The sequence below is a fragment of the Clytia hemisphaerica genome, unplaced genomic scaffold, assembly GCF_902728285.1.
Source record: "Clytia hemisphaerica strain Z4C2 unplaced genomic scaffold, Clytia hemisphaerica genome assembly, whole genome shotgun sequence".
NCBI lineage: Eukaryota > Metazoa > Cnidaria > Hydrozoa > Leptothecata > Clytiidae > Clytia > Clytia hemisphaerica.
This window is the reverse complement of record NW_027103890.1, coordinates 599,462-610,457: the sequence shown is the minus strand read 5'-3', so window position 1 is coordinate 610,457 and position 10,996 is coordinate 599,462. Positions and strand designations below refer to the sequence as shown.

The window sequence follows — 10,996 nt, the reverse complement described above, 5'->3', positions numbered from 1 at the left end:
TACTGAACAGAAACAAGGGTGAAATTCAGCTAAACAAAAAAATGATTTATTCAAAATGGGTTAAAAATTCAATAAAAATATGATTAATAATGATTTTGAAGCCCCACAAAATCATGTTTCTGGTTGACCCCCTCCCCCATGCCTCATAGATCAATGTATATGTCAAAATCAGATTGCAGCAGCTTAGTTGTGATTGAAGGAACACGTTTATAAGGAACTTGAGGCTGAAAAGGCTCGTCAGGGTGAGATTAAGAAACAGTAAAAGTTAAACTTAAACTTGCACAGATTTACAAAAACCTAAACAAAAAGTTGATACATATTGACGAAACAGGTTCAATGAACATCTTTTTTATGTGTTGTAGTCAATTGTTTAACAAAGCATCAAATCAGTCTAAACTTTGCAGCTAAGTAATTTTAAGGAACTTGATAAGGAACTTTGAGGCAGGAATTCACTGAAAACTTGATCACTTGGCTTGGAACCAAGTTATAAGGTTCCCTATAAAAAAAGTGAGATAAAGGAAAGATGTCAATAAAGTCAGTTGATAATCAAAAGCCCTGTGGATAAAAAATAAATTATTTGAGCAATTCATAATACTCAATTGTATTCGATTGAGGTTTTTTTTTCAATTATCTAACTTATTGGGTCTTTTAACTTCCCAAGCTCATATTATTTTTCCTGAGAAGTAAGAGACTTTATTTAAAAACCACTGGCCTTCAAACAAAACTTGTTGTTGGATAAACTGTTTTTTTCATGACAAAGCTTATTTTGTTAAATAAAACACGATTCAAAGAACAACTGAAAGCATTAGAACACCAATCAAAGAGCAGTCGAATAGTACATGGATTAAATTCCCGCTCACTGCAGTTGACCCAGAAAGTAAATTACCCTTTGCCAAGATCAAGAATCCATGCCATGTGAGGCAGGAGGTCAAACATTAGCATCAGAAACATTATGTAATGACTCCAAATACATCACCTAACCTTAGCATACCAATTTCTTAGTGTTTATTTTTCACTTATTGGTTGCTAAGACTTAGTCAAAATGGGGCATCATGTTTTAAGAAAGGTCTATACTTTACTGATTAATATATCAAGATTACTGGATTTGCCTTAGGACAATACAATGCTGATATTGCTTGACACAACACTTTGACAAAGGTATTCCCATGAGAAGTTTATGGAGATCTACTGACTGCTTTGCTCCTCTTTCGCGGACTATCTTTTGACACTTTTGATGTGAATTCAACAAAAATGTTATCTCTTAACAGATCCATTCTATGCAAACCACGCTCTGCTCTCATCAAGGATTATGGCAGGCCATTTTTTATGCCCTTTTAGCGTCCGGTTATCGACAGTGTAGCTGGAACCTCAATATTCCAGGATTAGAAAAAGCTATACCTGTTATCTTTCTTCTTTAAAGAATCAACAAGCCATCAACATCGATAAATTACACACATTTCCTCCGAAACTTTTAAAATTATCTGCCATTATGACTTTCTTGAAGCTGTTCCGAAATTAACCAATCGGGTTATGTATTGGAATTCCTATGGGAGTTCTTTTCTGAGATTTGTAAAATAGCTAAGTCGGCAAAAAAACTTTTCCTGGGGGTTCGAGGTAAAAACAGAACTGCTATCATTTGTTTTTTATGTAACCATATATTAAAATTTCCGCTTAAAAATACTTAAATTAATAAGTTAATAATATTCATTGTTAACCGGTTACTTTTTCGAAGCGGGCTACACGACTTTTTGCGCAATGCAATTGGTTCTTTTCGCATGACGACAGGCCTACATTGTCCAGAGTTGCCCGTCGTTAGGAAAATTCATTGTGACGTCACTTTTTCAAAGGAAAATGAACAATGCGTTGACATCATTTCTCTCATTTTTTATTTCTGACGTCAGAAATTATAGCAATTTTTTATCTCTTTTCGCTTGTTTTTTCTGCTTTATTTCGCTATTTTTCCTGGATAAAGCGCTAAAAATCAATCGAAGCTGAAGGAAACGGTTAACAAATACAATAATGACCGGTTTTTTTCGGGCTGTACTGAAAATATTGCCCTCGGTCAACGCAACAACCTCGCAAGCTCGGTCGTTACTTGACCTCGGGCAATATTTCTCAGTAAAGCCCTCACTAACCGGTCATTATTGTATTAATAATACTATTTGTATCTCTCAGAAAATCAACACTTACAGAACGACATAGTTTATCATTTGGAATACCCCTGTATTTGGACCATTCTATCGTGGGCGCAAAATAGGGCGGAAACTAAGTAGCACCCTCAGTGCAAGATTGCCGCCTTATCTTTATTCGCCCGCGCGAGAACGCAAGCTTATCATTTTTTTCTTGCATGCTCAAGGGGAAAAGGAAAGTGATATTCTTTGAAGGAAAAACGTCAGAAACAAACCCAAAGTCCAAAAGATGTATTTTGTTAAGTTGACAATTGATCCTGTGAAGATGAAAAAATTTCTGCTATGCGTTTTTTCGGAACGCTGAAAAACTCTAATTTCGATCTACCTTAAGGTAAAGAGGTTGCGAGATTTGATCCAACGCTACCCTTCCGGAATTCACTAACATTTTGGTAAAAACAGCCTTTTTGGTGAAAAAACCCTGGAAAAAGTGCTCTTTTTTGACCACCCACCGGATGCTGCCCTGCCTTTCTAAAATATTTATTGGGGATCCAAAAAATATCTGCAATCTGATTGGTTAAAAACAGTACAATATATCTTGTATTTTACATATAAAAATATATATAAATTGACGAAAAGATGTTGTTGCATTGTAGCGGTAGCAGCAATCTAACGTTACTTTGCTACAAAAGTGCCCTGCGCTTTTTTCCAACACAAAAAGTGCATTTTTTGGGTCACCACTAAACCAATTATCAGACACTCGTACAATATGGAAATATTTCACTTGTTCCGGATTTTCCGTACAATATTTTCTGAGCCTTTAGGCGACTAATCTCAGAAATTCAGAATATTTCTCATATTGTACTCGCAACTGTCCGATAACTTACATATTGCCCGTATGGTAAATGTGACAATCTGACCTGATTGTTCAGCCAAAATATTCGAAACAGCATTGCCTTTTGCTTTAAAACAATAAGCAAGCTTCTGGTTCTAAACTTTATGTATTGTTTATAAATTCGATCGACAGTTGATTTCGGTGAAAAATTTTTGTTGAATATTTTTAACAAAAACCCTACTTTTCGGCGTCCAAGGTCTTTTAACCACAGGCTGCTATAAAAATGTCAATGTTTTACCAGACAATCTAAACAGAACAGAATTGGACAATCAAACCAATCAAACAAAAATGAACGCAGTTGAATGATTGGAATTTGATTGTCGAATGCAATCGAACCTCAATCCAAAAAATTCTAGGTATAATATTCGATTTCCTTGGTTGTCGATTGACTGTATTTGATGATATTTGTAAGTCATTTTTCTAATGGAAACACCTGAAAATAGAAACATTGTGGTCAAAAACATCCTTTTGACTTACCCATCACAAGAATATGTAATGTGTGTTTTCTGCAACAGAGAGACAGTTAGCTTCTTATTTATCTTGATCCTGATCAACAGTGATTTTGAGCTAGATTTTTTGTAAAAAAATTTATGTATGGAACAAAAGAAAATACAGTAGTCAAAAATTTTCTGTTAACTTCCATTGCAATTGATAGCAAGTTGCGGGGGCTTTTAAAGTTTGTAAATATGGATGGCGGCTTTCACGAGCTAAATCTTGGTACAATTTTCAACATTCCTTGTAATTTGCTCTCTAATTCTTTAATTGGCGTCCGTCATTTTGAAGGAGAACCCCCCAAATACCGTCAACTGCTCCAACTTGGGACTATCTTACGCAACATGGGACGGCCATTCCACCACCATTTCACCGAACCTCCAAAGTCATCTAATTTGAGTTTAACCTACCTCTTTTTTTTGGCTTTTGCTTGAACAGCTCATCCAACTCGTTGAGTCCAATGCTTCGGCATTTCCTTGAGGCTGTTGGAGTCAGCTTGCCTAAGGTTAAAATAGTGGGCAAGCAGAGGTTCGTCCGGAACAGTTGTGAGGAAGGTGTCTAAGTGTTTTTTGAATACTTCTTTGGGGCAGTTTGTCAAATCTCTTATTGGTCTGGGAAGGGTGTTGAATAATCGAGGGCCTTCTTGGGAAAGACTTCCCCTCCAGATATTTTTGTGTTTGATATTGACAGCTTTTAGATTGCAAATTCTCCCCAATCTCTGATTTATATGGCAGGAAATGCCTCCTTTACATTCGTCATAATCAAAATTCGGGATGTTGCCTTCAATGATGTTCCAGGTGTAAATTATTTGATACCGCTCTCTCCGTCTTTCAAGGCTATACAGTTTTAATGATTTGAGTTTTTCCCAATAATTGAGATGTCTGAGGGATGGAATTCCATGTAAAAATGATTTCTGAACTTCTTCCAGTTGCTGGACAAGACCACGCTTCCAGGGAGACCAGAGTTGAGAGCAGTAGTCCAAATGAGGGATGGCTAGTGCTTTCCATAAAGTTGACATGGTTTCAATTTCCCTTGATTTGAATGTGCGGTATATCCAAGCACTTATCAGTCCATCACAAACTGCCATATAAACAAAACTCAGCATTCTCACAAAGGTTGTCTTTTTGATTTCCCAAATTTGGTCGTAAGCGTTCACTTTCACAACAATTTATGTAATTGCAATTTCGGTCAGTCCACAGTCGGGTTCAACATATACGCGTGTTTTTATTCACGTTACCGAAGTGCCTACTAAAACAATCCGGGGGTAAATGGTGAGGCAACACAGCAGATTAATCGTAAAGTAAAGAAATATCTTTTGGCATTGACAATCAAATATAATATATTACATTGTATTTCCTTTAATTCAAAAATCAAAAATTCATTTTGCATTCATTCGCGAAAAAAGAAAATAATAATAATGAATTAATATTACATACCAAGACGCCCCGTCTGTTGCTCTGGTCTAATTTCCGATCTCGGAACGTGAAAAACGCCCGTCCGCCCAATATCTACCTAATCAGCTTAAATTCACTTTAATTGTCCTTTGACTTTCAAAAAATAGTATTTAAAAATTATGAATTTATAATAATTACAAAAAACAAAAAGTTTGATACTTCATTAGTGAAATATTCAATAAATTCCTAGTTTCAATTTTCAGTGGGCGTTTTTCTAGGGCTTCGTTTATCGCGCAATTTTTGCGTCACACAAACTTTCTCGGCCGCTCGTAATAATTATGCATTGCCAAATTTGGTTCTCCATTGTCAAGACAGGATCGATGGTGACGTCACCTAAGCATTAAAAAGAAAGGATTCCGTCAGGTTTATGCATATATTAATTTGCGAGATATTCTATTCGTCGCGCGAGCGCATTTTTGGTAGACTAGTCGGAATACTTTCTTTTACTCGCAGGATTGATGGTAACTTTTCATCTTCGTTTTTTTTTAAATGAAGCACAACCGAAAAAAAATGAAACTTCAAAAAGTTGCGTATTTCCAGTGAGTAACAATTCTGACAATTAACAAAATTGATGATGATGATTTTTTTTTGGTATTGGGGGTTCTAGTTTTGACCCCTAAGACTACGCGAGATTGAAACAAAACTCCAAAAAAGCTGGTGTTTTGAAGCGATTCCGTGCGATCGAAATATCGCTGTTTGTGACGGACTGCTTATATTTTTTACTTTTTTGATTTGTTCTTGGATATGTTTCTCATAAGTCAACTGAGTGTCTAGGGTGACTCCAAGGTCTTTAACTTCGTCTTTATTTTCGATCAACGTTGAGCTGTGTCAGAAAAATAGCGAGAACTTTGCTTCAGAGCGTCGTTTTTCCCGTAGGCAAGGTGCTCAAATTTAAGACCATTCAGCTGCATGTTGTTGTCTTCTGTCCACTTATAGACAGTGTCTAGATCATTTTGTGGATGATAAACCTCCTCCAGTTTGGATATTTCTTTCATCAAACGGTTGTCGTCAGCAAACGATGCCAAATTAGAATGAACCGCATATTAAAAAATACACGATTTCTCTTTCACACTGAGTAGGCTTTTAAATCTAAATATGAAAAAAATCCGCAGTGGAACACGCGCGAGTGTCCGGAACGAAGAAGACCAAATTAGTGGCAAAACGATGGAGCCTTTGACGTCACTTGTGCGGCAAGTTACACACTCGCTATTTGTTAATCCCATTGGGCGGTAGGCGGTTCGGCGTTCTCTAATTCTCCATTCGGCCATTTAGAATGAAAACAAAAGTTAAAAAGGGCGCGCTATCAGTGAAAGTTATCGTGACATGTTATGACAGAAAGTATGATTGATAAACTTGGTGGAGTTATCAAAACAAATTTGTTGTCAAAGAGATTTAACAGTAAGTGAAAATACAGGCCAGATATCAACAAGTCCCATGTTGCGTACACTCGTCCCAAGTTGGAGCAGTTGACGGTAAATTTAAAAGGCTGCGCTACTGTAGCACTAGCAGTGAAAATTCATTCGCCATGGTCTCTGTTACAGAAATGTTGGCTCATTTGTGTTGTTAAATGCCGAGTTAGTTCATGGACACAAAAATACAATTATGTGTGCCCTACTGAAATTTGTCAATTAAATCTTAAATCTGAAAATTGCGTAGTCTGGAAATCCAAGGGTTAAGCTTTGTTCACGGTCTAGTTTCTTTTATATATTTGCTGCTTGTTTAAAGCTTGGCACAGGAGACTACTCGCATTTATTCCTTGCAAAATCAGGCATGAGCCTGGACATTAGCGAGTTTATGTATTCGAGATAAATCGATGGGGACGGTATAAATCATAGTTGACATATCGCCAAAATCACCGTCCACTTTGCTCGACAACAGTAAAAATACCAAAATACCGTCGTCTGTTTAGGTGAGCAAAGGCGATATAGAGCCGTACATCAACTATCGACTTTGTTTTGTATCATTTCACTTACCGTCGCCTTCGATATCCTCCGATACATAAAGTTGGTATTGTATAGTGGTGTACGGCGGATGTACGGCGGATTTCAAGTTAACCTATATTCAGCACCGTACAGCTCAGTCTTCAGTACACCCCTGGTACACCCAAACACCCTTCTCCTCCAACAGCTTTGGTTTGACTGGTTCCATCCTCAGTTGACAGTTGAGTTCCGGTTTGATTAAGATAGTCTGGGTTTTACTTACTGGACAATCTAAACACAGGACCTGTGTAAATCATGTCTTTAACTCCCCCTACTAGTCTGATGAAGGTAACTCCAAATGATGGCATAGCTATTAAATTCTAGCTTTTAGTGATGGCCTACCTTATAGTTGTTTTGGCGATCGCGACAGTCTTTTAAATAACTAATTACTCCACAGCAGTTACCTAGAGACAAGATAATTTAACATGTTTTTATTGGCTGAGGGAAAGTAATGTATGTGGAGTAATTAGTTATTCAAAAGGCTGTCGCATTCGCCAAAACATATATCGAATGTATTTAAAGTCGTTTTAATTGATTGAGAAAAGAACGTGACGGTCTATCTCCTGTCAGCCTTCAAGAAAAGAAGAAAAATGCTTGGAAAATGATTCAGAACTAATAATTATCAAAATCAAAGCCCAAAATTACATCACCACCAAGGTTTTTCTTTTCAAGACAGCCAAGACAGCAAGACAGCCACAGCCATGACAGTCAAGTTGATGTTTTTGTCGATGTCGCTAAATTTTGAAAAACTAACCATTTTTTTTCGCTCCGTTCTGCAAATTATGTCGATCACTTATTCAACGCAGCGAGCGCTCAAAAGTTTTTACCCAGAAAAACCTGGGGTTTTATAGTCTGAGTCGCATACAGAGGGCGAATGAGGGGTATGTGCGGACGGGACCTCCGAAAACCGACCCTTAGAGAGACTGATTTTTGCTGAAAAAGGTGACCTTTAGAGAGATTTTATTACAATTTTTTTTTCGATTTTTGAAAAAAAAGTCATACCCTTAGAGAGACTTTATTACAATTTTCTCTCTGGAAATCAAAAAATTTCCTAAAAATCCTGAATTTTCCGACCCTTAGAGAGACTTTGAAAGGTGAAAAAACCGACCGTTACCGTCCGCACATACCCATCATCTATTTTTGCCTAAGTACCCCCCCCCCCCCCCGGGGCTTGAATCCCCCGTACTACGATACCGCCACCCTCTACTACACGCTTTTTTTTATAAGAATCAAAGAATGGTGTAAATCCATTTCATTATGGATATTCTTAACTTTTTTGGGAAAATCATCCTAAAATATTCTTACAGCACATTCCTAGGTTAGGATCCTGATTCAGACTAGATTTAACATTTAGTACATACGTCTCAAGCATAGAATGACATTTTTGTGAAAGGAGTGAGCCTTACTTAAGGGGTAATTGACAATTTATAATCGAAAATGCTCTAAAAATGGCATTATTAGCTTGAGTAGCAAAATTCCATGATGGTGATATTCTTAATTTTTTGGCTATTTTCATCATGGACATTCTTCTTATAAAGTGTATTCTTATAAAAGAAAAAGCGTGTAATCATCTATTCTGCTACCCTGAGTATCAAAGGCCGAGTTTTCAAAAAACATATCAATCTCTGACGACCATACGGAGAAAATTTTTTGCACATGTGTCAATCTTGTATCATATCATAATGCATGTTTACTATTGACGAATTTCCCAGAAACCTCCAAGTGTAATTGAAATGAGTCTCTTTTAAAAGAAATCTTCGACAATTCCGAAATGTGTAACAGTAATTACTAAACTATTAATTTGGATATTGTCGTCATGGTTACTTTTCTCTGCGTTGAATAGAATCAAGATTAGTCGTCACATGTCGGAATATGATTTCGGCATGTGATTTTTCACGGTACCTTTCTGCTATAAAAGAGGCGTGGCGAAAGTGACGGATTCTCTTATGGAGAATGCTCTGAGATTAAAGCTACACGGCCCAACCAAAACTAGGCCTCTTCTCATCCTCGACCTCCAACGAAAAAGTTTCTTATCAAGCATATCTAAAGAGCGGCAATCAGACTACACTTTACACAGTAAAATACGAAATCTGAACTGAAGTATGAAAGATTCATTTTATGACGACAAATTAGATCAAAAGTTAGTGGTGGTTAGTCTTTCCGACATTCACGGACACAATTTTATTAGTTCGAATATATGACAAGGCTCTGTATGGGCTAATTTAGTGCACATTTAATGATTGTTTAAGTTTAAAGTATCAATTAAGAACGTTATAAGCGTCAAACATGGACAAGGCTCAAAGCTACATACATATCATAGTTTGCAGAGGGGTATGAACCCCCCTAGGTTTATTTCATCCCCCCCTATATACCCATCCCCCCCTTTTGTAATGAAATCTTATCCCCCCCTTTTTTTTTACAGAAAATCCGTTTCGAAGGAAACTCGCTTTCCCACCTACCAGCAAAATTATCAACAAGAAAGAGTATGAAGTATTAAAGTCACGAGCCAACTTTAAAACACAAACTGTGACAATTTGTATTTGATTAGAAAATTGACCAAAATTTCCAAACCCCCCCTTTTTTATTTGATCCCCCCCTACATTCCCATCCCCCCTAGTTTTTTCGGCAGATCTCGGTACCCCCCCTACAAAGGCCCTCCAGAAAGTTGGCATCCCCCCCTATTAAAAAGGGGGGGGTGCAAACTATGCATATATGGAACGCAAATTTATTACATCGTTCTTATTTCGTCATCTTTTTTATTTTATGAACAAAAAAAATTGACACACTGTCCTTTTTACAGAAGATTTTGCTTTTAAATAAAAACAAAAGAAATGAAATTTAATTATTATGATAATAAAAGAATAAATTGTTAAAATCTAAATTTTGAAATACTTTTTAAGCATTTATTCAAAAATTACACTTGCTACTAGCACTAAAAGAACACTACACCCTAACAATGTTCAATTTATTGATCTAAAGCTATGGAAGCTTATATCTAAGAGCTAAACATCATGTAGTGGAAGATGGTCTAAAACTCGCATTCATATTTCATCACCACTTCAGGTCAAAAACAAAGGACGCAAACATGGTAAGACCTATTGAAAAAAGGGTGTGTACACAATTTTACCCCGATCATCCCATATTTTAAAAGGGTTTAGACATTAGATTAGGAATATACAGAGAGGAGTTCTCTAGCAAGTAGATCAGAACTAAGATGAAAAAAGGAGCCAGAATATCAACAACAGGGTTAAAAAATAAACAAAGTTAGTTTCGTACTATATGACAAAAAAAGCAAAAAAATTTAATAAAATCAAGAGAAAAAATTTTCACTATCAATAAATAATTTAAAAGTGAGTATCTATACATTGTTAAAGTAATTTGAGAGGGAATAAAGAGGAAAAAGAAAACAATTATTTTGAAGGTAAAATATCTATATTAAAGAAAGGAAAAATTTTAGAAAATATATATCATCTTCTTAACTTTCACTTTTCTAGTTTCATTTATTCTTGATGAATTAAGTGACCATAATGTCGGTCAAAAATTCTTATTGGAGTTCATTGTTTTGAGTTTTGTACACTCAATACCCATAATGCAATTAGTCGAAACGTAGTCTCTTTGTTTACTGTTGCATCACGGGATGACTCGTTTATATTTGTATTCAAAATACGTTTTAAACGATAAAACTTTATCATAATTGGGAATCAAAGACCAACCAACGAACCATGGCCATTTTCGAGTGCATCTGAAAGACCTCAAGGTCGATCTGTTTTTAGGGAGATTCTATGAACCCCTATGACGTCACGACCTCTTCCCATTCTTTAAGGTACCATCCACATTTTCTCCTCACTTAGGGCACCATTCACACGTTGCTCGTTTGCGACCGACGGATGTACAAGTTCAAGAGTTTGATCTAAATAGGAAGAGAAAGGAGAATTAGAAAAACTAAATTAAATAAAAGACAACTAAAACCGATGATATTCCTCATAATTGGCACACTGACAAAATATTGTAAATCACATAACCACGCTTTAAAATACACTGAATCACATC

At 36.3% G+C, this 10,996-nt stretch overlaps 1 protein-coding gene across 5 annotated transcripts in view; it reads right to left on the bottom strand.

The window, feature by feature from the left end:
- Positions 1-9,653: 9,653 nt before the first annotated feature.
- The window catches only part of LOC136808584 (CLIP-associating protein 1-like), a 43,030-nt gene continuing 41,687 nt past the window's right edge, over positions 9,654-10,996 (bottom strand). For all 5 annotated transcript variants that reach the window (XM_067065114.1, XM_067065116.1, XM_067065118.1 and 2 more), the window contains one exon: positions 9,654-10,856. In XM_067065114.1, the coding sequence (XP_066921215.1) occupies positions 10,806-10,856 (51 nt within the window). In that variant the 3' untranslated portion in view covers positions 9,654-10,805. The remainder of the gene's footprint in view (positions 10,857-10,996) is intronic.